The 25,246-nt window shown below is 47.4% G+C and overlaps 3 protein-coding genes across 6 annotated transcripts in view; 2 read left to right on the plus strand and 1 right to left on the minus strand.

Annotated features, from left to right (window-relative positions):
* Nucleotides 1-6,181, plus strand: part of PHLPP2 (PH domain and leucine rich repeat protein phosphatase 2) — a 32,907-nt gene extending 26,726 nt beyond the window's left edge. For all 3 annotated transcript variants that reach the window (XM_077184877.1, XM_054640624.2, XM_054640625.2), the window contains one exon: nucleotides 742-6,181. In XM_077184877.1, coding sequence (XP_077040992.1) covers nucleotides 742-1,881 — 1,140 coding nt within the window. In that variant the 3' untranslated portion in view covers nucleotides 1,882-6,181. The remainder of the gene's footprint in view (nucleotides 1-741) is intronic.
* TAT (tyrosine aminotransferase) lies at nucleotides 1,978-24,721 on the plus strand. 2 transcript variants are annotated; one of them, XM_077184883.1, is made up of 12 exons: nucleotides 1,978-2,117; nucleotides 16,761-17,003; nucleotides 17,183-17,287; nucleotides 18,043-18,110; nucleotides 18,489-18,647; nucleotides 18,871-19,009; nucleotides 19,519-19,571; nucleotides 19,940-20,092; nucleotides 20,996-21,124; nucleotides 21,564-21,647; nucleotides 23,210-23,308; nucleotides 24,041-24,721. In XM_077184883.1, the coding sequence occupies exons 2-12, from the start codon at nucleotides 16,769-16,771 to the stop codon at nucleotides 24,182-24,184; spliced, it is 1,368 nt and encodes a 455-aa protein (XP_077040998.1). In that variant the 5' UTR covers nucleotides 1,978-2,117; nucleotides 16,761-16,768; the 3' UTR covers nucleotides 24,185-24,721. The 2 variants fall into 2 exon arrangements, with proteins under 2 accessions (XP_077040998.1, XP_077040997.1); XM_077184882.1 differs by lacking the exon at nucleotides 1,978-2,117 and adding an exon at nucleotides 8,841-10,220.
* On the minus strand, nucleotides 6,808-8,841 carry MARVELD3 (MARVEL domain containing 3; the record flags this gene model as incomplete). The annotated part of the gene is made up of 2 exons (XM_077184887.1): nucleotides 6,808-8,250; nucleotides 8,364-8,841. Coding segments are annotated over 2 exons (1,080 nt in total), but the record flags the coding sequence as incomplete, so codon positions are not given.
* Nucleotides 24,722-25,246: the final 525 nt, after the last annotated feature.

The raw sequence follows: 25,246 nt of genomic DNA on the forward strand, positions 1-25,246 counted from the left end.
CCTGTGCGTCTCATCTGCTGGGTTTTAATACTTGGCGGCAGCAGCAGTGCTGACACCCAGAGGATACAGAAATTAAGAATACTGAAATTAAACTCAAAACACTGATTTGGGAAAAGGACTGAGGGTTGTGGGCACTTCTCTTTATGGGAGACCACTGCCAGGCTGGCCAGGAGACCATCTAGCAGAAGGGGGTAATACATCCTGATTACAGAAACAGTTTGAGATACCTACCTGTTCTTTTTATCCTTGGGTTGTAGTGTCCACACTTCAGAATGCAGTTATATATTAATAAAGAGGGAAATACTTCAGATAATACATAGAAATAGTTTAATGTCTGGGTAACCTGTCTTGCACTGAGAAAGTTGAAAGTCACTGTCTTGTACTAAAAAAAATAAGTTTCACATAAGACTAATCAGTGAGACTCTCTGATCAGTGTACTGCAGGTAGTCTAGCTGCACATTTCAGAATTGTCTGCTACAATTCTTCAGAGTGCAACAAAAAGTCTTGTGGGATAAAAGTGTTCTTGCCAGCATGGTTGATGGTGGTTATTGTACCTGGTCATCAGGTATAGTGAATGTTTTTTGTTGTAGTACCTGCACCTAGATCCCTTTCTCCAATGCTGCAGCTGTGTAACTGGCATTTCTCGAGGCTCCAAACCAGCATATGAGCAGGGGAAAGTTTGATTTCTAAGTGATCCCAATAGCACATCCAATGCTACTGCCTTATTTCTCTTGTCTGCAGGACAATAAAGTCAATGGTGTGACTTGCTGTACTCGGATGCTGGGCTGCACGTACCTGCATCCTTGGATCCTGCCCAAACCGCATGTCTATTCCGTTCCACTGACTGTACAAGATGAGTTGCTACTTCTAGGGAACAAAGCTCTCTGGGAACACCTTTCTTATGCAGAAGCTGTCTCAGCTGTGCGGCACCTACACGACCCACTAGCTGCTGCAAAGAAACTATGCACTTTAGCACAAAGCTATGGTTGCCAAGACAATGTTGGTGCAATGGTGGTATGTCTGAACATCAGTGAGGACAACTGCACGTGTGAGATGCACGGCCTCACTCTGACAGGCCCTGGGGGATTTAGTTCTACCACCACCAAACCAGCTACACCTTCATGTAGCAGTGGAATTGCTTCAGAGTTCAGCAGTGAACTGTCTGCTTCTGAGGTTAGCAGTGAGGTGGGCTCTACTGCATCAGATGAACACAGTGCTGTTGGTCTCGATGGCAGCTTGCTACCACGACAAGAACGACGTTGCAGCCTACATCCTGTGCCCCCCTCAAGCATCTTTCAGCGCCAACCTTCCAGTGCCACCTTCTCTAGCAACCAGTCTGACAATGGTCTAGATAGTGATGATGAGCAGCCTGTGGAAGGTGTGATGACAAATGGCAGTAAAGTGGAGGTAGAGGTGGACATCCATTGCTGTAAAGGAAAGGGTATGGAATTAGAACATCCTGCTGCAGAGTACAGCTCTTCTGCTCCAGGGCCAGAGGATGACTCTGGGCTTGTACTCATCATTCGGAGGCAGAACAGTGTAAACAGCAACACTGTGCAGAGAGGGGTTAAGGAGAAGTGTGAACTCCAAAAATCTCTTTCCACATGTTGTCTTTATGGAAAGAAGCTTTCCAATGGCTCCATAGTGCCCTTGGAGGACAGCCTCAACCTCATCGAAGTAGCGACAGAGGCACCCAAGAAGAAGACAGGCTATTTTGCTGCTCCATCCCAGATGGAGCCAGAAGATCAATTTGTGGTGCCACCTGATCTGGAAGAGGAAGTGCAGGAACAAATGAAGCAGCACCAGGAGGATAGAGCAGATCAGGAGCTGAAAGAAGAACATGCAGCATCCCTGCCAGAGGAGTTTGATACAGCTTTGTAACCCTATGAGTACCATTCCCACATTATCTGTCCCAGGAAGCTCTGTTTAATAAGGGCTGTCATGCCCTCTGAGGGAACTGGGATCTGCAAGGAGTACAGACACCTGCTGCTTCCTTAATGAAGTTGAGGAAGAATCAGGAAGGCCAATGTCTGGGCTGCCCACTTAACCACTATAGCATCTCAGTTGTTCTATGAGCACGCAGATCAGCAGCTGAGCTCTGTGTTAGGGACTGTCTGGTAAGTCCTTGAACCCTGAGGTTCTGCCAGCTCTGCTGGAAAGGGGCTGGTGTGTGTGTGGGGGGGGGGGGGGGGGGTGAGGAGGCTGCTGAGAGAGAAATGCTCAGTGTTTAGAGTCCTGTGAATATTTCTGATGCAGTGTCCCACCCTCCCCCCAGCACCTGACTTTGTTATTCCTTGAAAGAATACAGACAGTTGCAATGAAGCTGACCTGAGAATGGTTTCCTACATTAATTGCTAGCACTTTTATTTATTGCACTTAAGCTGTTATTTCCCTTTCAGCCCAGCACTTTATTATTTAGGGTTAGGGGAGAAAGCACTCTGCAGCAGGTATGCTGTGGACTTTTCCCAATGGATGTTCTTAGGACAGTGGAGGACTCAGGGTACCAGTGTTCTGATGAGCACTGGTGTAGGGGAGAGTTAAGGTTATGGTGGGATCATTCTGTGCAGGATGAGAAAATACATAGCTGAGTGATAAGCAGGTGCCAAACAATGCATTTTATATGAAGCATAGGAAAGATCAGCTCAGGACTGATTGATTAAGGCAACATGTATATCTAGTGCATCTAGCTGCAGAGCACAGACCCACCTCAGCAGCAGCCTGGCTACCTTCATCATGGATGCTTCACAGCAGAGGCTTCCTCTACAGAAGACATGGGATAAAGCCAGGAGCTTGTGCTTGTCCCAGTGGTCAGTCAGAAGAGCCAAGCTGTAAACAGTGGTGTGCTGCTCTAAGACTGGCAGAAGCATCCAGTGCTCTTTTCCATCCAGCATAAACCTCTGCATTGTCAGCTGCAGTGTCTTTGCTTGCCTCTGGAAGCAGGAGTCATATTCCAAATCCACAGCAACCAGCATTTCATGGTATGTGCCCAATTTGGCCACAAACAAGGTGAAACTTGTTCCTGCTTAGCCTTCAGCACAAAAGCAAAAATTAAACTTTTCATCTTATTAACATTTTTATCAGCACTGAAAAAGAAGTTTAAAACAGTCCCACTAATGATGAACTTGCTAGTCTGCACTGAGAGGCCTTGTGTTTCCATTAGGATTTTTGGTGCAGGTTGTAAGTTGGCTGCCCATGTTGTCATCTTGTATAAGAGTTGTGGAGATCACTGCCTCTGTAGCATGCAGATTTGTCGTCCTTTCTGACAGAGCTGGATAGCAGCTGTCCCTGTCATGTCAGTGGTGCAATAATCCTGACTGTGATGTGGGCTAGTGCCTTTTCTTCATTAATTATACATTTATGAAGAAAACTTAAACATTTCTTCTGAAGAGATCTGAAGGGCTTGAGTTGTCTATTTTTGGATCAAATTTGGGCCTTGCTCAGAAGGAAATACTGTGCAGACTATTTGTGGAATTCTGTCAATATAGATCTTTTCACAAAATCTAATGGAGTTTTACTGAGATTCCAGAGCACCCTGAATTTCTTATCACTAGGAAGAAAAGGTATTTATATCATGCATGAGGAGCAACATTTTAGGATATACTTTGCGCTAGTTGCAGTGTAATCATGAAACAACCCAACTTTTTGCAAAGTTTAAACTCTCACAATTTTGGTTGTCTAAAAGCCTATTCCATTTGGAACTGGAGGTTGAAGCTAATTCTTAAAATCACAGAAACAACAGTGTTTAAATCCTTTATGCAGAGGAAAAGCAGCAGAAAAGATTCAAATGCTAAACACCAAAATTCTTTCATGTTATCATCATGTAAGTATGCAGGAGAAGTTCATTCCAATGTTTTCAACTGCAACTTTTGATTCTGTCACTGGTGATAATTTTACCAAAAATCTGTGCCTAGCCTCACAGTTTGTGATACCTGAAAGGGCTGTAGAACAGCCTCCATTCAGTATGGGACTGATGCAGAAACCCTTATTTCTGAGTAAGACTCTGACAAGCCCTGCACTCTGAGTAGCATGTATGAATGCAAATCAGTTCTCAATTTCTTGCACTGATATGGAAAGTCCAGTGTGTCCTTGCCAGTCTGAATCAATAGTATTGCATGCAGAATTGCCACAAGGAGTTAGTAATGAATGGCTCTTCCTAGCTCAGTGTTGAAGGAATAAGGAAAACACATCTATCTGCAATAGAGCATGCAGATTCCTGAACTGCACCTCTTAGAGGTAGTGAAAGAATGGAACAGAAGGAATTCTTACTTGAACTTTTTCTCCAGTGCTGTCTCTGGTTTTGAAGCAGAAAGGGAGTTTAAATACAGCCAGCTCCTATTTTCTATGGGTGTGAACTGTCATGGAAGACATGGCTTGTTATCTTTCTTACATTCCAGGCAGAATCCACAGATTTATGTGAAGCTGGTATTATGGACTCCAGGCAGCACAGGCTGAGTTGACTTTACCTGTTCCAAATAGTCTTTCTCTTTTTGACTAAGACAAGTGCTGGTGTCCTCAAGCAGCTTTTGCATATTTCCCATGTGCTTCTTCCAAGGATTAAGCTTTTCCTTTTCCACTTCAGCCACAGCATTGTGATGCTTTTTCTCCAGTCATCCAAAATCTTTTTCATGCATTAAAAATAGTGCCTGTTCATCACAAAAAGTACTGCTTTTTCCTAGGCCAGTTTTGGGAGTCAGCAAAGACACTGGCGTAGTTTTTTTCACGCAAGTGTCTTGGATTTTCTAACACAAGATTCCAACTGCTGAGACATGCTTCAAGGTCACTGTCATCCAAAGAAAAGGGGTTTTTTCTGACATTGGTCAGACAGTGGCTGGGTTATCTTCATCTGTCTGGTGAGAACAACTCTCAGAACAGAGTGCTTCCCTCCACTACCTTTTGTTTTCCTTCCTCCTGTGTGTCTCCCCTACTTTATTTATTAACACTACCTTAGATTTCAAGCTCCCAAGGAGCACTGCTGTAGGTGGAACAGGTATGAAAGGGCGAGTTTACTGAAGGACTCATAGCAGTCTTCAGAAAGTGTCTTCCCAGTTATCTTTCTCTTCTCCAGTTTCTTCCCTAATTTTTGTTTTTGGAGTTTGCAGAGATACTATGTGATCATCACATAACCACATCACTGAGAATGTCCCACTCATTTGCAGACTTGCTGTTAGAGAGGGATTTTCACCTTGAGGTCCTCAGGCTATTTTGTCCCTGCTGAGCAATGCAAGCCCTCCCACGCTGCACGCAGCCACAGCCAAGGAGGTTGCTGGTCCATCTTTTCAGTAATTCTGGCTCTGCTGATAAGCATGCTTGCTGAGAAAGGTACTCTGAAGGCACTGCTCTGTCCTGTCCTGTCCAGAAAGGCTTGTGTAAAAGGAACCCCTAAGGGTTGTATTGACTGGTGGGTAGCGGGGTCTCAGATGTTAAAGGTAAGAGATAGCCCCCAAGTTGCCCCTAGAACAAGGAACAGGCCCCAGTGGAGGCAGCATCACAGACTGTTCATACCAGACTGGAATCTTCAGTTAGATGGGAGGATCCTGATCCAAGAAGGAGGAAGTATTCCCCTCTCTCGGGGACAAGCTGCTGTGAAGTCTGAAATCTTTCCTGTAGTACACAGGACCTTCAGCCACACTTAAGGCTTTGGACCTGTGGGGTTTCTGCACTCCTTCCAGATAGATGCTGGTGGCTTTTGTGTCACTTGCCGAAGGCCTTGCTTCAGGCAGATCTCCTCTTTGGTCTTGTGCAATCATTGTCTGCTGTTCTATTGCTCTCTAAAGACTCAACTGTACTTTTCCTCTTTTTTCACATTTTAAAATGTTACCTTTTTAAAATTATTCATATGATCTGGCGCATGTTAAATATTGCAGTGTACCAACTGTTTACTAAATAATCCTTTTTCATGCTTTTTTTTGTTTTTAAAAAGGAGAGTATTTTCTGTATCCCACTCTAGCATGCACCTATAAGGATCCCTGTTTTTATTGTGTGTGGGAGTAGGTTGTCTAATGAATGTGCCCTCAGCACTGTGGCCTATGTATTGCTTTGGAAAGGCAAATAACGTAAGATTGTTGGAAAACACTAGTCCACTGATTCTTTATTCAGATGTATAGAGCGGTTCAGGGAGGAAGAGTATTTTTGCATTGAATTTTCAGCTGACTTAGCAATAAAGATTTTTACTTTCATCTAACAGCTTATTCTGATTCTGTTACTGTGTTGGAAAAAAAATCTCTGCAATATCCCAGTCAAAGTTAGCCGTGTCTAGCAGCAGCTGTGCTGTAGGTTATTCACTGAGCTCTGTGTGCTACTTCACTCATCAGCCTTCCATACAAAAACTTCTTTCAGAACACTGTGAGGGTAGAATTAGGCTTACCAATTATTAAGGCAGCTTTGTTTCCTGCTAGAGGAATGCTGCCCTGTGAACTTGCTCTCAGTAGCACTGTACAGCTCTAGAAGTAGCTGCAACAAGAGGAAATACAGAAATGTTAACAGAAACAGGACAACAATGGACTGTCCACGTAAATCCCTGTGCTAAGACACTTGATGTTAAAAGGCAAAAAAAAACTTGAACTAAAAACAAACTAAATCAAACAAACCCCAAAGCAGCTAGTGTGTTCGTACTTGGCATCTGTTTTACTTTAGTGTTTCTAGTGTTCCATGGTTTTGGTAATTGTGAGGATATTTGGTCACTGGTGCCAGTGAAAGAAGAGGTATGTCCAAGGCAAAGCATGTTTCTAGTATGTTTAGTTTTTTTAATATGGGCAGAACTCATCTGTGAAACTACGGTGGTTCCATGAACAATGCACACAGAGGACACTGCTCTGAAGTGGCATTTTATTTTAAGACATGAGTTGGTGATTCTAGTGCTACTTTTCCCAGTTAAATTTCCTATAAGTTTTTCTAAAAAAAAAAAAAATTAAGAGCAGCATCTCATTTCTCCAACTTGTACATTGAAAATGTATTTTGAAAACAATATACTTCTATATTCAATCACCCATTTGATCTCATAAAGCTTTTGTCCCCAATCCAGGACATCTTTTTAAGCAAAACTCTTGTATACAAAAGTCATATAAAAAGACCATTTCATACATAAATGCACCCTCTCCAGGAGTTTGAAAAGGCATTTTCTCACAAGTTTGACTGAGTTTGAGAGGTTTTTTTCAAGATATTTTCATGGCTTTGTAAATGTGACGTTCACACTGGTCTGTTAATTCCAAGAGACCTACAAGGAAGCAATGCTTAATCGTCACAACCATGGGCCTCAGTCACTTGTTTTTAAGAGCTCTTTTGTCAGCAGAGTCACGTGCCTTTTGTAAAGACAGCTACAAAAAGCTGCTTTTCAGCTACAAAAAGCTGTTCATTGACAAAAGCATGTAGTGGCAGTACTTGTAGCAAGGCCTCACTGGAGGACACCTGAGAGTGGGATGGAAGGGCTGCCTGTGAAGCAGAGACAATCCATTGCATCAGCTTTGAGCCACTAATAACTCAATAATGCAAATTCAAGTTAGGAATAACCTGACTCTACCATATTTAGAGCTATGCTAGCTTGGTGAGTGTTCTGTAGCATTAAGGCTACAGAAGAAAGGAAAGCATACTGCTTCATCTCAGTAAAACTGGCAAAAATCAAGACTGGAGTGGAGGAATCATTTGAAAGTTATTATAATTGCAGTGGCTTCTGTTTCTGTTCATGAACTGTCCTGTAATCTCTGACAGCTAGGCCTGCACTGAGCAGGTATGCCATGGCAGCCATGCAGCCCAATAGGCCAGCAGCAATCTCTGCCCCATGCAAGCTGCACCAGAAGCCCTGATAGCCTTTGCTTTGATAAAGCTGCTCTCTCTCTTTGCACACTGATGAATTATAAACGCTCAGCAGAGAATGGAGGAAATAGTACAGAGCAGGCACTGTGCTAACTGCAATCACTGCGTACAAGGTGCATTCAATTAGCAGCCATGCTGGGAAGTGCCACGGGACCTGCAGAACACTAACCAAAATTAGAACACAAGGGAAGACCAGGAGACACCCTCCCACGACCATCGCTGCCCTTGCAATGGGCAGCTTCAGTAGGTAGAAACGTTGGTCAAGCTGCTGGGCTCGCTCCCCCTCCGCTCCGCCGAAGCCGCTGTAGGCCCCGCCGTACTGGTAGTAGTAGATGCCCCCCAGGGCGGGGAGGCCGGTGTATCCTCCCGCCGAGCCACAGGACACGGAGCTGCAGACCAGGATCAGGACGGCGAGCAGGACCTCCACCATCTGGCAGAAGGCTGGAGGGGAGGCCGAGGTGAGTCTGCGGCCGCAGAGGAGCGCCCGGGAGGGAGCCGGGCCAGCCGCTGCGCTCCGCAGGACAGAGGGAGCGGCTCCCGCCGGCCGCGCTCACCCCGGCCTGTGTGCAGGTACAGGCAGTGGCGGCGCTCCAGCGACCCCGGCACGGTGCGGCTTCCCCGCGGCCCCTCTGCCTCTGGTGCGGGTATGGCGCTAAGGAGAGATGATGGCAGGGATGGCAGTGACCCGTCCAGGCCCCTCGCCGCCGCCAGTCCGGTCCGCCCAGCCCCGGTGGCGACCCGGAGCCCTCGCGGCCTCCCGCCCGCTGCCCTCACCGCCCGCTGCCCGCCGCTGCCCTCACCGCCTGCCCGCCCCGGCACGTTCCCCCCGCGCGGCACGGGGGCAGCCCCGCTCCGCCATGGCCCGGCGCGGCCCCGCTCCGCCGGCGCTGGGGCCGGGGGGCCGGGCCGGGCCGCCCCGGGGTACCGCTGGCGCGGTGAACTCCGTCTCGTCCTCTCGCCTCCGCCCCGCCGGCACTTCTCTAAAGTGGTGGAAGCTCCGACCGGGCTAGGCCCTGCCCCGTCTGAAGGTGCTCAGCTCCCCGGCGCAGGTGCGCGGTCTTCCGGCACCTGCGCACGATTCACCAGCTGCTGGCTGTGTGTGCCCGCTCCCCTTCGCTTCCACGGACACGGTCCCTGCAGCCCCTTGTGGCGATAACGTCTCGAGGTTTCTCACCTGCCACAGAACATGCTTGTTAGAACCCACTGGAAACTGACTAAATTTATCTAACTAAATTTTCACAATTGTACAAGTTCTGCCTTTTCCTGTGCTGTGAGTTTTGGTGAGTGTTCTTAATTCAGTTTTTCTGCCGCCTCGTGCCTCTGTAAACTTCATCCGTGCCTCTCTGCTCCTTATGCAAACCCCACTCCCAGCTTCTCTGGGCCTGCCCTAACTCCCCTAAACCCATCCTGTGAAGCAGTGATTGCACCTCTATGCAGCACTCAAGACACAAGTGCACTGGCAGTTTACATCAGCAGAACAACTGTCTGTCTTGTCCTGGCAATGCGCAGCATTTTGTTGCTTCTCCAGCTGCCCCAGCACAGAGCCAGTGTCTCCAGATACAGTCACTAACACCGTGGGATCTGTCCTGCAGTGCAGCTGTGAGGTTCCAGTTCAGCCCTTGGCAGACCATGTTCAGGTAATTTTCTTTAGATATGTTACCTTATATTTAGCCATACAGAACAAAATAGACCCCTTTTGTGTCTTTTTGCCGGAGAGCACTTCAGACTATGTGATGGGACCTTTCTACTGACAATAATGTCCTGCTGCCCTCCGTCTGTCCTCCCATCCTGGTAGACCCCTTAGCACAGCAGCCATCACCTTCCAGCAGAGGAGGTGATGAATTATTCCTGTGGTTATTGGCAGTGGCTGGAGCGAAGGCAAGTCAGGATCTCACCCATTTACAAGTGTCAGCATTTCTCAGGACTGGTAAGGGCAGAGCAGATTCAGGAAAGGGAGAAAAGTAAGGACAGCAGGACAATTTGAAAATACAGAAAACTCCACATTCAGAGCAAATGCTTTTATTCAAGAGTTTGACCAAACACTGTCTGTAAAAGCTCTTTGCTTTTACAGCAAAAAAAATTGCAAAGAAATACTTTCATTGCCTTTAGGAAAACAGTTACACTGTAAGGTCTCAGACACAGTACGTGAATATGTGCCCTGAGAGGCACACATTCCAAATTTGTCTCTAAAATGCAGAAATGCATTTCCTCCATCTGCAAGACTGGTGGCAACAGACTGTTTCACCCTTCTGTCTCTACAGGAGCAACAGCAATAACCCTATAGACTTATATGGTGTAAAGGCAAAAAACTGCACCTCAGCACTGTGGGAAAACACTCTCCTCAACACTTCACCTGATTCCACAAAGGTCTGGAGATCTGAAAATGCATCTTAGAATTTACTTAGGTTGAGGTAAGAGAGAAGGAAAACAAAAGAACCATTGTTTCAAAGCCCGGGTCAGATAGAGGGGACAGAAATTGTGTGCAAAGTTAGAAAATGGAGAATCCATAGGGAGCTTAGGACGAGCAGTCTGGAGATAGTGCAGGTGCTCAGCAGTGAGGCTGTTGCACACAACCTTTCATCAGCATATGTTGCATCACTCATGTTGACGTGCCAGAAAGCAGGCCTCCTTGATGGATGGGTTTAAAAATTTTAGCAACCCTTTGTGAACTTTCAGGGTCATGCACAGTGCCATTTTTCTTAGTAGACCTTTTGACTGAAAGGGACATGAAGAACTAAGCTGAATAGTCATGAGTCACAAGAAGGGATGAAACAAGTGTTTCTTACGCAGAGTGTTGCTGCTGGTCATCCAACAAACTGAGATAAAGCTTTCTTTGGATTTGTCTGTGATTTACTTGTTCAAAGACAGAGACAGGAAGTATTGGTCTGTTGGAGACGTGTTCAGTGTTTTACTAGAGTGTTTGCTGCTAAAAAGTGAAGTACGAGCTTAAGATACCACAGAAGTGAGTCAATCTTATTTAATTTCTGTTGCTATAATGAGAAATCTTAAAAATACTTTGTGTCACTTCACTCCTGCTCAAAGTACTGTAGCTGAACTTGGTCAGCATCATCTTCTGGGTTCCTGTTTTCACTGCAACAAATACCAGTCAGCAGAACAGAGCAATAGGAAGTTGAGGATGCCAGTATTAATCTTCTCCACTGTTTAGGCTTCTCTTTATAATTATTTATTATATTATTTTTGGCTTCCTTGTTTCTGGCTACTTCTGGTATCATTGCTGTGCTAAGGGAGGGAATGATGTGGTTTGGCTTGCCATGGACCAAGAGCTCTGACCTGGTTCAGTGCCCTCCCTGGGAACTTGGAGGGTAAAGTGGTAGGAGCAAGTAATGAACTGCCTTGTATGTCTCCAGTTTGAGGCAGCTGGGAGCTGCAGCACAATCACTGCTGAACACCACAACCAGATTTATTGACTGTCCCACATAAATAAATAATCACAGGGACAATGAGTGCAGCATGATGACGATAGAGCAGTACTGTAGAAAAGAACTGGAGGTTACTGTGAATGACAAACTGAACTCAAGTCCACAATGTCATCCTGTTGCGAAAAAACTAACATTTCTAGGGTGTATGAACAGGAATGTCACATGTAGGACGTGTGAAGAAATTCTTCTGCCCCCACTTCAGACTGGCTTGGCCCCAGTCTTGCACACTGTGTTTCCAGAGGCAAGTGGATCAGCTGGAGGGGATTCAGAAGAAAGCAAAAGAAATATCTAGAAATACAACCTCTGAGAAAAAGATTGATCACAGACATCTCATTTCAAATAACAAGCCTCTCTTAACAGCTGCAAGCTTGTTAATAGAGAGGTGTCTAGACAACTTGCAAACTTGTAAAAAACTCTTGTCAAGAGCAGGGAAATATTTTGTTCACTCTGTTTGCTGTTGGCATGATCAGAAAACAGAGAGCTTAGCTTGAAGCAAAAGGGATTTATTTTAGGCACCCTCAACGTTTCTCACACACACTCCAACTCCACCATTTTATAAGGAGATGAACAGTTATTGCAGGAGTGGATGAGTCAGAAGATGGTAGGTTTCCATCACTGGGGCTGTAATTCAGTCATGAGAAGGCTGGCCTGTCTGTGTTCTTGTGAGAAGGAAGTGCTGGTGCTGCCCACAGCACTCACTATAACCGCACATTGTCATCTCACCCCACAAAGCCACTGTGCCCCTTTCCGCACCCCCCCCATTAGCTGGTCACTGTCCCAGTGGCTGCAAGGCCATTGGAGGACAGCTGCTATGACATATCATGCAACAGCTCAAGTCTCTGAAGTCGTAAGTCAAACACAGGATATGCACTTACCTGGATAATATTTACCTGGATGTAAACAGACACAAGTCTGGACAAGATGGTTTTTTTCACTGTGCCTGTACTCAGGAGCCAGTAACACTCACACTTTGTGGAACATTCTTCTCAGCATCTGTAACAGGAATTGCAAGTCTTTCATCGTGGCTGATGGGCCTGTAGCTCACTGATGCTTCCAACTCCCCGCAAACCTGGAGTGCACTCTGTGTCTGTCAATGTGCTGGCTATGGACTCAGTGCCCAGGCTGAGCAAGCAAAGGCTCCTGTACCTGCTGGACTCTGTACCCTCCTAGCACCACAGTGGTCAGAGGCTGGGTAGTGCAGTCTACTGCTGAAAGGAGTAGACATAAATTGCTGGAAATTAAAGCAAAAAAAAATTTTTGGGGGGGGCAGGTAACAAGTGAAGTGATTTGTTACCGACCCTGGTGGATTTTTATGCAGAGTACTAGTTGGCTGTCTGTCCCTGCACCTCCCAGTGCACCCTGAATTGGCAAAACTGTCCTTGTGTATGACCTACCTGCAGTCTGACAGAGACAGGTTTGTCAGTGCAGCAATGCTTGAGCCTGTGCTCTCCTCAAGCAGCTGTTTGTCAGTCCCACTTTGTGTCTGCAGCTCAGTCTGGAAGCCGAATTGCTTGGTCTTAATGGCTTCACCTCTGCTCACAGAAATGGGACTCTGGGAGCCTTGGTACCAGAGAAAGGCAGTGCCATAAAAAATGCTGAAGTTATCACTAGTTTCTCCTTCCAGTGGGAAGAGATAAAAATCAATTGCTCAAGGTACACAAGAAAGAGGGAGCTGAAGAGGTATGCTCAAGATGCCTGTGATGTTGACCTGCTGGGACAGAGAAGCAAACTACAGAGGGTGGAGGCAAGTGAGTGGGGTGAGGTGTTAGTGGGGAGCATAGGGGCCTGACAGTGCAGAGAGATGGCAGCCTTGCTGGCAGAAATGCATCCTGCAGGGTATGGCTGCCTCTTTCACCGCACCATAGAAGGATGGCTTGGCCATATTTCTAGAACACTAATTGCTGAGTTGTGTGTTCATGCTTTTGTCCTGTGAAACAGTGCACAACAAGGGGTGGGAGGATAGGGGCTGCATACCCCATGTGAAAGTGTCTGGAGGAGGACTGGGGTCATTCAGTGAGAGGAGAAGGGCATTGTAATAGCAGGAGAGACCCACAGATGCCGTTGTACACGTCTGTCCTCACCCTGCTTCTCACCAGGTTCTCAACATTATGTAACCGAGCCTCCTATGTCTCCAGAGCCACATTTTTCCCCACCTTGGCAACAGACTTCGACTGTGGCCTTCCCTGAACCCCGCTGCTGTGTGCAGTATGACGGGTAGGGCTCCAGTTGCGTCACTTTGGGGACTGTTGCTAGGCAGAACATACAGCATCGTCCTTGAGGCCTCCCAATGCCATGTTTAACCCTGCCAGGCCTGCAGCATGACAAGACATGGGGCTAGCTGAGGAAAGTGAGAAAATAACCCATAGGTGCTTGGAGAGGGCCTGCATAAACTTCCAAAGGTTACTCATGTCAGGTTTCAGTCAAAAGAAGAGAGAAATTTTGCAGCCCTCAGCAGAAGACAGTCCAAACAGCTTCAATACAAGATGTTGCTCTGTGAAAGGGTTTTGAAAGGTGCTATTCCTTGTCCAAAGGCCTTGGGGCTAGTTGGAATGAGAAGTCTGCCCTCCAGTCTGGGCCTAAGGATCCCGGCTAGACCTGCTGAGCACACTCCACCGCCTTCCAGCCTGTCTCCAGCCTGAATCCTTGGCCCCCATTGTGGCCTCAGAAGTGCCCATTGCAATAGTGTGGTCAACACAGGTCGTGGCTCCCCAGCAGTGTCAGCCCAGCTACAGCAGTGAGGGAAGGGGCTACTCATGTCACCTGGGGAGCTGCAGCCTTTCTGATGGTTGTGTAGTGAGCATGGGTTGAATGCAAGGTCCTTTGTCCTCCAACTCCAGCGCAGGTATAAACAGGTAAAATTCACAGTGACCACTGGCCTCTGCACTGAAGGCATCAGCAGTGTGTTTGCTCGTAGGTTGGCAAGTCCCTCTTGTCCCTGAGCAACTCTTCAGTCTCTGGCCATTTGCTGCCATGGCAATACCCTTGAAAGGTAAGGAAGAGTGCAGATGTCTCTCATTTATCCTAGCCATGGAGGAATTGAGGCAGGAAGTCATAGGTTCACATCACTTAGCAAAAGTGGCCTTCTGGGAATGGTATCATCTGTGGTTTGCAATACCATCAAAGAGGGAAGAATTGCCTAATTTCTGCTGGCTGCCAGAATTATGAGTTTACTTGGGTCTTGCAGCAACCAAAAAAAAAAAAAACGAAAAAAAACAAACCAAAAAAAAAAAAAAAAAAGGAAAAAAAAAGGAAAAAACCTCCAAACCAATGACAGCTTGAGCTCCTGGTGCCTCCAAAGCACTGGCTAGGGAAATGCTTTCTTCCCTTTAGTTTATTGAGGAAGATACCTTCCAATTGTAATCAATTGTAATGAAGCCACAAACTAGTGTTTGTCAGCTGGTGCGCTGGGATCCCAGAAACTCTTAGGTCAGGACAGACTGATGGTGTCCTCAAGCTTTACGGTCCATCAATCCACTCTCAGTGAATTACAAGGTGCTAGTGCTGGAATACCCGGACTCTGCAGATTTGCCCCCAGCAGTGTTTGCAGACTGAGGAAAGTGGTGACAAAGGATGGCAGCCTAGGCATGCCAGGAAGCCAAGCTGTGTCCTTAGGCTGCCTCCAGAAAGAGTTAATGCAGAGCCATGTTCCAGGTGTTTGAAGTGACTACAATTGCAAAGGGGAGGAGAGGTCATTTTTGGGTGGAGAGAGCAGCCCTCTCTGTGGGCCAATGGCTAAATGATTCAGTCTCAACGCCCAGTTTTGGGGATTATTTCATGGGCAAAAATTCACAGGACTTTCCTCTCAAGGGGATTTGTCCTGGATGAAAACTAGGGACTGGACCCCCAGGCTTGTTGGTGTCTTCCTGTCTGTGCTGTAGAAGGTAAGGTGCTGTGTTTTGGTGCCTTGTTTCTTTCAGGTGGGTAGTGGGGAGTTCTTCCCAGGCTGCCTACACTGAAGGTATCTATTGTGCCTGTGTCTACAGCTCCCCTTTTTAGAAGAGCCATATTTCAGGGTGGTGTAAGGGCTCTGCTAGGATAGACTGTGTATTTGGGACACAGCCCAGCTGTTGAATTGAGATACGTGGCTCATTTCTAGACTCAGTTTTTTGTGCAGCCCCGCTGGATATTTCTTCAGCTGACTTTCTTCTGGTGGAAAGGAAATGCAGAAGGTTTCAGCAGAAAAGCTGAAGTCTTGCTTTGTGACCCTGTTAGATCAGCCTGGGTTGTTATAAATGGCCTAATAATGCATTGCTGGTAGAGTAACTGCAGCAGCATGGGGCATCTCTAGGTGCAAACTTCACTGAAACAGTGAGAAATTTGTTCAGATAGCAAATCCTGTCTGAACCAAGTAACACTACAGCCCTCCTGGCTCAGTCTCTGCATCAAGGAAGGGGAAGCTGTGCTCTATCTGCGAGTGTGGGGCTATGCAACTACCATCAGGAAAGGGCCACTGTTTACTGACTTGCTTTTCAGTGGAGCAGAGAAATAGGACAGAATAGGAAGCATAAGCAGTTTGTGGCAGGATTACAAGGGAGTGTGCCAGTATTAGGAAGAACAGACTTTGTGGATCAGGAGGTCTGCCTCTTCTGTGGCCCATCCCTGAGCTGCAGGTGGAAATCCCTGAGTCATCATCAGTTTGTAAGTTAGGCTTTTTCTGCCTGATCTAGCTTGTGTTCTGGGTATAACATGCTGGGATGTGTAAGTCGCTTTTGTGTCCAATTTTGGGCCTTGGAGGCAGCTGTTCTTCTGCTGTGCCTTGCTTTTTACTCAGGTTGAACTACAGACTCTTTGGGGCACTGCCTCCTGGATTTCCCTCTTGGCCATACCAGTCTTGCTCCATTTCCTAAGCATTGCCTTTTGCTCTAGGCTCTCTGGGCTGGGCTGTTCTCTGCTGACGTAAGTGTCAGCAGAAGAAGTAAGTGTCTAACCTCTATCCTGCCACTGCCCAGTGCATCCTGATAACATTGAAGAAGAACTACCTTCTTGGCATCTGATATTTGATTTGTAGTGCTGCATTTCTGTCTGTAGACTGGAGGATCATACTGCATATGAACACACATAGTGGGCCAGCCCTTGTGTTTGCAGGTTGAGGTGTACAAGTTGATAGCTGGGGGGAGAAAGTGGGTGACCTGGTCCTTCTGTCAGTGGACTATTGAATCTGCAGTCATGCAGTGACTACAACATGCTGCTAATTCTTGGCTTCTGGCTTTAGCGGGGCTTTTTCCTCCTCAGTGCAGGAGGCCCATGCTAGGCACAGGTGCAGCTAACACACAGAAGTGCCTTAATCTTTCCCACTGTATTGCTCTCTTACTTATGCATGGGGTTTCACTACATCCTGGCACCAAATAGGGCCCTACTTGCTGCTTCTGCTGCTTTGTCCGTAGGCAGTAAGTAGTGTCTACGGCTTTTGGAAGTTTTACTTATGGGCTGCATCCCCAAATGCATCTCCAGACAAGATTCCTTGTTTGACATGTGTTAACTAAACCCAGGAAATTCACTTTGCACTGACAGCTCTCAGGATGGACTCGTACCTGATCCAAGTGAATGGCCACGGAGATCATGCCCCTGTGCTAGATGTTCATCTCAAGAACACTGGGAACACCATATCACCAGGGAAGGTGAAGGGTCGGAAGCCAAGATGGGCTGTCAGGGCTTCTGAAATGTCAAAGAAGACTTTCAATCCCATCCGAGCCATTGTAGACAGCATGAAGGTGGAACCCAACCCAAAGAAAGCCATGATCTCCTTATCCTTAGGTGAGCATAGTCCTGTGGCTGAAGCCTCCAGGTATTTGGATCAACTGTGTGGCTGACAGATGACAGGGCTCTCAAGCACAAAGTTTGTGTGAACACCAAGGGATAGGTCAGACAACCACACAGCTCTGTGCCTGTCACAGATCAGTGAGAACTTTACTGTTTTTTCGATCTTTGAAAAGGAGACCCGACGGTCTTTGGAAACCTTCCCACAAATGATGAGGTCACACGGGCTGTGAAGGAGGTTTTGGACTCAGGACAGTACAATGGTTATGCTCCATCTGTTGGTAAGTTGACAACGCTCATCCTGTGAGAGTTGGATGAAGTCATATGCCAGGTCCTATCCCCCAGCAGGTATATGGAGCCCACAGACATCTTTCCATTAGCACCCTACAGCTGTCCTCACCAACAGTCACATGAACACACAGGTATGTGTATCCCCCAGATACACCTGTGTGCTCTCTCCTGTGTGGGTTGTTTGGGGCCTGGAGATCCTGCAGAAGCTGTTTGCTGCCCCAGCCACTGGGGCAGACAGGATATCAAGAACCTAGAAGAGCTTGGGTACTGTGTGTCCCTGCCATGGGTTATAGCCAAGCTCCTTTCTGATCTGCCTTAACCAGGAGTTCTCTTGGGCTCCCTGACTTCACTGACACCATGAGCTTTGTTTGAAGTTAGTGCCAAAAGCATGTACAGAGCATAGATCTGGCATAGAGTGGCATCACTAAACAATGAAAGCCTCTGGCTCAGAAAACTCTCTGGCTACCTTCCACTCTGCTCCTGTCAGTTCTGTCCCTGGGACATACTGGGGTCTGAGTTTGCCTCCCTGCCCAAGGTTTGTCCCTGCTCTTGGCCGTCCTGGCCCAGCCTTGGGGCTGCATGGTGCTTGGCCTGAGGTAGGACAGTCTCTGCCACCAAATGGCCTTTCCCCAGCTGGGCAGCAGCTGTGAGCCTCGTACTGGTAAGAAGAAAAAAACAGTACTGGTAACAAGAAGGAAAGAATCTGTAAAAACCTCCTTTCCATGTCTGACTCATCTTTCCTCAGGCTACCATTCCTGCCGGGAAGCTGTGGCTGCATACTACAACTGCCCGGAGGCACCACTGAAGGCCCAGGTACTGGTGCCCAGCCAAGGCACTCCCACTGCAGTGCAGACAGGGTGCTGCTGCCTGCAGACCATGGGGCATGGGGGCCCTACCCCAGCTGTCCCTGCCTGCCCAGTTATGGGACTAAAGGCTAGTCAAATCACCTTGTCCCAAGGTGGCCTGCTGCTCTCATCCCTTCTTGGAGCCCTTCACCTCCACCCTCCCCAGGAGGAGATTTTTCTTTTCACCAGCTGAAGTTTCCCTGCTTTCAGTCAGGCCTTGGCACTGTCTTTTTTGGCTGAGAAACTTTCCCTGGCAGAGCTGAGCCTGGATGTTATGTCACTCTTGTGTGTCTGGAGTACTTGAGAGTGGTTGTGCTTCCCACTGACCTCTCTGTGCTCTTTGCAGGATGTCATCTTAACAAGTGGCTGCAGCCAGGCCATAGAGCTTGCCTTGGCAGTGCTGGCCAACCCAGGCCAGAACATTCTGGTGCCACGGCCTGGCTTCTCCCTCTACAAGACTCTGGCATTGTCTTTGGGGATAGAGGTCAAACTCTATAATCTCTTGGTAAGTAGTGGCAGGCCTGGAAGGGGCAGCCCTGACATTTCTCCTCTCAGAAATACCCTGGCTCTGCCTGGGAAGTGGCAGAGTAACCCTAGGTGCCCTGGCACACCTGACCTTGTGTGGCAAGGGAAGGTGACATGAGTCACCTGGGTGCCCTGGCACAACTGACCTTGTGTGGCAAGTCCAGTTCCTCAGCTTTTACTTCCCTTTCTCTTCACTTCACTAGCCAGAGAAGGCCTGGGAAATTGATTTGGAGCACTTGGAGTCTTTGGTGGATGAGAAAACAGCTTGCCTCATTGTGAACAACCCATCAAACCCCTGTGGCTCTGTGTTCAGCAAGAGCCACCTCCAGGAGATCCTGGCAGGTGAGCCTGCCTGTGTGTTTCTGGGGCCTGGAGCATGGTTGCAGTCTCGTGTCTGCCCCCATTGCTCGTGTCTCAATCACTGCAGCACCATGGCTTTGCTTCTGACTGACTCCACCTCAGGAATGAGGGCTTGCTCAGTGTGGAGGTGCTGTCTTATCTAGGCAAGAACATGCAGACCATGTGTCTTCCTCAAGAGCTCTGTGTGACTTGGACTGCTCATTTCTCCCCTCTGGCTCTGCACTGGGAGTCTTCACAGGAGCCCTGTGCTTCCTTGTCCTGACAGGGAGGGCTGTGCTGCCAATCCCCACCAACTGGAGCACAACTAGGCTCAGTCAGGGCAGGGATCTCCATGCTCAGGCTCTCCAAATGAACAGTCTGTAGGAGGAAGATAGGGACCCTGTGTCCTGAGACAGAGCTTCCCTCAGAGCTCTGCCAGGCTTTGCAGCAAAGGGCAAGTCTGTTCCCATGGAGGATGCAGGTGGCCAGGCTGAATGCCCTCTCTTCCACAGTGGCATCAAGACAGTGTGTGCCCATCCTGGCTGATGAGATCTACGGAGACATGGTGAGCATACCCTGCAGTCCTTTCCACTCGCAATGCTGCCTGTCCCTTTTGATGTACTAATCCTTGGCCTTGGCAGCCAGGTCTCTAGAGGTGAGGGACAGCTCCACTTCCCTGAGCCTGGGTCCATGCCTGGAGCTCCCAGTCCTTTGGGGCACAGTCTTAGGGGAACCTCTAATGTCCAGCTCCCTTCCACTTCCCGAACAGCTTGCTTTTATGCCTGTGCACTTACCATGTTCATACTTTGAAGCTGTGAGTTTTCACCATTGGTTTCCCATCGCTTCCCTGCATCCCTTCTTGCTAAGCCTCATGCTCACACCCATGCTCACAGTAGGAGGCAGGGACAGCCCTAACACAGTCTCTGGTCATAGGTATTCGCTGACTGCAAGTACGAACCCATTGCAACTCTCAGCACCAATGTGCCAGTCTTGTCCTGCGGTGGCTTGGCAAAGCGATGGCTAGTCCCTGGCTGGCGGATGGGCTGGATCCTAATTCATGACAGGAGAGACATCTTTGGTAATGAGGTGAGAACCAATGTGCTGCTGTCATGGCAACAGACTTGCAGAGTCTTCAGTATGTGGATCACCAGGTCTTTAACTGATACAGGCAGGTACTGCTCTTTTGCTCTCATGTAGGTGTCACCCAATCGTGCTTACCTGCTTTTCTGCCCCCCTTTCATGTCCCTTACTTACTCCATCTGCTTCCAGACATGGTCTTCTACCCACATCTACACTGTAACTCACTCCGTCTCTGCTGCTCATTAATATATGCCTTGTCCTTTTTCTGTGCTTCTAACTTCTCAGAGAGCTCCAGTGTGCACTGAAAGTATTGCATGGCTTATCAGGCATGTGGAGTCCATGTGTGGTGTCTATGTGGTCTTACATGGTTTCTCTTAAAAGTAAGAACAAAGCACCTTGCAGTGCTGCCAGTACTTTATCTGGCTATTTTTCAGCAGTGTTACAAGGACAACCATCTACTGCAGTGACCTTTCCACCTAGAAGGCTCTCTGCAGAGGAAGAGGGAGAAGAGAGGACCAAATGAGTGAGCAGAAAAGCTAATATTGATTGTCCTTACCTGGCTTTGAAAGTGTGGATTGTGGGCACAAACCAAAGAGAAATGCAAAGTTGTATTTGGAACGGCTCCGGCTTTATTTGTATTATCTATATTCCAGCCTGGTTTGAGTCAGATTGGGAAGCTCCAAAAGTTTTCTCTGTTGGCATTTCAATCTGCAATGGAGGGAGAGAGAATGACACTGTAAATAGTCTGCTAAACCTGGCATATAGTCAAACAAATGTTCTTTAGTACTTTGTATGCTCACTGAAGAGAAGGGTGTGAACAGCTGTAGAAATACAGGAAGTGAGCCTTGGAGCTGTTCCTTTCCTTTAGGGGGAAGCATCATCTAAGCTGCAAAAGCTATGTTTTCTCAGATCAGGGACGGCCTTCTAAGACTGAGTCAGAGGATCCTAGGACCCTGTACAATTGTCCAAGGAGCACTGGAGCGTATCTTGCACCGAACACCACCTGAGTTCTATCACAACACCCTAAGCATCCTCAAGGTAAACAGGCTGTTATAGATCAAGAAGGGCTGTTCACAAATTGTTTGGAGGGAGTCCTTTCTCTCTAGTTCATCATTCTTCCTCTCCTCCTCCCCACTTGGAGGTGCAGTTTTGTCTGTGATTAGGATGACCCAACAGATCAAATTCCAGCGGGAGACATTGTAATGGGCAGAAATAATGACTGTGATAATGTTCAGGCAGCCTACCTCTGCAGCTGTAGCTGCCATCAGGGGATGGAGTTTGGCACTGACTTTCTGAGCTCAGCTCAGTAACACCTGCTGCACTCAAGGCCATGATCTCCCATACTGTTTGCATTTGTTGTCCCTTTATTTACAGTAGGCAAACCTGTTCATAGTCCCAGTCCAGAGTCTGGCTTCCAATCATTTCCCTGTTTTCTGGAATTTCTCCTGTTTTGAAATTTCTCCTTCTTGCTTTTCAGTCTAATGCTGACCTTTGTTATGCTGCCTTATCAGCTATCCCTGGCCTTCAGCCTGTCAGGCCTGCTGGAGCCATGTACCTTATGGTAAGTGAGGATTGCCAACACTCATGCTAGGTCTGGTTGTCAGAGCTAGTCAACGTTTCAGATTGGTACTTGCCACCAGTTCTCCATTAGTGTGCATTTTGAAATTGCCTTGTGCGGTAAATGCATCCCTTGGTCACCTTAGAAGGCCAGGATATGCTGTTCACTGCTCACAGAGCAGAGGCCAGTGCACTTAACCCACTTGCTTCCGCACAGAACTCCATGACTTTTCAAGACAAGGCTGTTTCACCTGGATATGAAGCCTGCTGGCAATTGGAAGCCCCTATTATAAAACAAGGCAGAATATCATACCTCCTATAGAAGATGAAGCCTTCTTCATACTAGCATGCCTGTCTTCTGCCTGTGGTGTTGCCTTTTCTTCTGCCTTTTCCTATGCCTGTTTGCTTTAAAGTTCATAATGTGCTGAAATTTCCTTTTTCATCTCATCAAGCTCAATTGAGAAATTTATGACACTTTGACATATTTGAATTTTTTTTCCTTTTATTTTGTTCCATTTCATAATGTGTCCAGTTTTTCATTCACTCTTAAAATGTGGACTCAGAACTGGACAATACTGCAGTATATGTCTCACTCATTTCTATAGAAAAATCCTTATCACTTGACCCTGTTTCAAATTTTACTCAGAGCTACACAGGTCATTTTGCTTATGCTTTTTAGGTAGAGGCACAGCTCTAAGATTCTTTCACATTTATTGTATTTCTGCAGTGGCTGGCCGTCTATTTCTAATTAAATCACGTGTTTATTTTTATTTTCTACTAGCTCTTTCAGAACTTATGTATGCAAAGTATCTCTCAAATTACCTGTTTAAGAATATTTTCATGAGATTTTAAAAATCTTCTTTGGTTGTAAAGGTCAGTCTGGATGAGGCCCTGAACAAGCTGATCTAGTGGGTGGCAGCCGTGCCTGTAGTGGAAGCATTGAACTAAATGAGCTTTAAGGTCCCTTCCAATCCAAACCATTCTGGGATTCTATAAACAAATGGCCAGAATAGCATTGTCTTTATGTAAGAGACGGACAGCTGCCTTATTTCCAAATACAAAAAAGAAGTATTTATTGAAGATTTTACCATTTTCATGTCATTTTACCAATTATATCATCCTACACGGATTTATTTTGTTCATAATATTCTAGACCTTGCTATATTTCTTTTTATTTTAAACCAAAGCATTAGGTTTTTTTCTTTCATGACAGGATTATTAATGCATATTGAGTTCTCTACCAAGCTTTGTCTCGATGTCTTATTTATTCCTTTTCACTTCTAATTGGTTACCATGTCTTTTCTATCAGTTTTTTTTTTTTTTTTTAATTGAAGCAGCATTAACTGAAATTCCATCTTTAGGTAGTTAATGAAGGCTTTTTCAGAAGCCCAGGTTTTGGTTTTTTTATATGTTTCTCTCTTGCATCCCAGGCAGCCCAAATCATAAGCAAAAATTGAGGGCAGACAGTTGCTCTTGACTGGGAAGTCACGGGGCCATATGTGTAAACAAGGACACTGTAGATAGTTTTGGTGCCCTTGATTGCCATGTTACATCCCTCTGCTGCAGGTTGAGATAGAGATGGAGCATTTTCCGGAGTTTGAGAATGATGTGGAGTTCACTGAGCGACTCATCTCGGAGCAGTCTGTGTTCTGCTTGCCAGCCACGGTGAGCCTAACACTGAGAGCCCCAAGGAGCTGCAAGGTTAAAGCAGGGTGGGAGAAACTGTAGGGGTTTGCATCCCTGAGCTCTGAGGACAAGCTGGGAGTTGTGTATGCAAGTGTCCATAGTAATGTAATAGTGTGTAGGAGCTTGCTGTCAGCTACCTGTGCTATGTGTGGCAGTCTCTGGCTCTCTAACAGCCCTCAGGCTGCCAGGATCTTCCCAACTCCAGACTTGCCCAGTATTTCTCAACCTGACAGAGCTGTATCCCTGAAATCCATATACCCCACACTTCCTTGCTGAAGGTGCTCCCTCAGACGAGTGCTCCCACCTGTGTTCCTTTCCTCAGTCTGTTTCCAGTCCTTCACCCCTCCAGACACAGGGAAGGCTGAGAACATCTGTGCCTTGCATTCACTTCCAGCATTGAATATGGACAGGGCCTTAAATATTCTCCAGCCCTCTCCTTCGCTAACTCCTTTCAGCCCATTCCCTGCACAGTCTGGTCTGCACAGTTCACACAAAGTCCTCTGGCCTGTCCCCCTCACAGCATCATGTCTACACAGATGGAGATGGGAGATTTGCTTGGAACAGGAAAAACAGTCTAAGGCACCAAGAACCAAGCCCTCCTCTTCTACACTGACTGTATTCATGTGCTGATGCAGCTCATGGTGCCAAGGCAGGGCTCTAAAACTGGCACTATCCCAGGTAATCTGCCAGCTTCATCTTTTCTCATTTCAGTGCTTTGAGTACCCAAACTTCTTCCGCGTAGTGACCACCGTGCCTGAGGAGATGATCTTGGAGGCCTGCAGTCGCATTCAGGAGTTCTGTGAGATGCACTACCAGGGTGCTGAGGGGGCCCAGGATCTGGAGTGTGACAAGTAGCTACAGCTGGCCCCCTGCCTCTGTCAGGCTAGACCTTGTATGAGGCAGCAGCTGGGCAGGCAAGGCTGCTTCCAGCCAGCCCCACCTCTCCCTGCCTGTAAGCAGCCACTGTCCTGTTGCTTCACTTTTTGTGCTCCACAGACGACCCAGCATTATGGAAAGAGAAAGACACTTCTCTCTCCTCCTCCACTAGAGCTTGCACATCCTCTTGCTTCCAGTCCCCCATGTCTCTGTAGACTCAGCATCTGTGCCCTGTGTTGGTCTGTGCTACCTGTGAACCAGCTGCAAGCAGGGGCAAAAGGTTGTCCCTGGGTCGGGCCCTGTGGCAAGGGCCCAGTTGGCCTGTGGCTCCTGTGTTGGCCACACTTCCCCTTGGGGACAGGAGAAGGCTGCTGTCCTGGAGGATAAGAGAAAAGTACCCACCTCTCACTTCCCTGTGTTACCTTAGGAGGCCAGAGCTCTTTATACTGAGCCCTTTGTGTGATAAAGGGAGTAAGTTATTGTAACTTTTTTATTAATAAAAATTCTGACATGGCAGTCCTGCACTGTCCTACTGTTGCGCTAGGTTAGGCTTGGTCACTGTTTGGGTCACCTTTGCTCACCTCATGGTATTGCAGTGCACCAGGCATGTGCCTGCATGCCCAGAGCCATCCTGTGTGCCAGCGGGGATATGGTGGGAGTGATTCAGACCCCCAAAGAAACCCACCAACCCTTAGAGCAGGATGGGCCCTGAAAGCTTGACACCAACTGGAGCCAGCCCCTCCTGCCCTGATGATGTTGGCAGCTTGCTGTGGCAGCCTGTCCACTCCCCACAGAACAGCCATGTCTGCACCTTCTCCTTGGCCCTCACAGCCTCCCCCAGTGTGGACCCCAGCAGAGCAGTGAGTGCTGTGCTTGCTGCTGCCAGCCATGCCTAAATACTCAAGGCTTGGCATGCCTTTCCTGCTGTAGTGGTGAATCATGGGGTGGCACCCCACGGCTCATACTATATGTGGTGTTTGTGACATGCCAGTGGTACCAGGGTTACTGATTGCTGAATACGTCAGCTCCATAAAGTAATAA

The sequence above is a fragment of the Agelaius phoeniceus genome, chromosome 12 (genome assembly GCF_051311805.1).
Source record: "Agelaius phoeniceus isolate bAgePho1 chromosome 12, bAgePho1.hap1, whole genome shotgun sequence".
In the NCBI taxonomy this organism is placed as follows: domain Eukaryota; kingdom Metazoa; phylum Chordata; class Aves; order Passeriformes; family Icteridae; genus Agelaius; species Agelaius phoeniceus.

Excerpts from the sequence above, each read along its gene's own strand:
- TAT (XM_077184883.1), top strand. The coding sequence starts at position 16,769 with ATGGACTCGTACCTGATCCAAGTGAATGGCCACGGAGATCATGCCCCT. Across the intron at positions 17,004-17,182 it reads CATGATCTCCTTATCCTTAG|GAGACCCGACGGTCTTTGGA; the intron begins GTGAGCATAGTC and ends ATCTTTGAAAAG. Across the intron at positions 20,093-20,995 it reads GAGACATCTTTGGTAATGAG|ATCAGGGACGGCCTTCTAAG; the intron begins GTGAGAACCAAT and ends ATGTTTTCTCAG.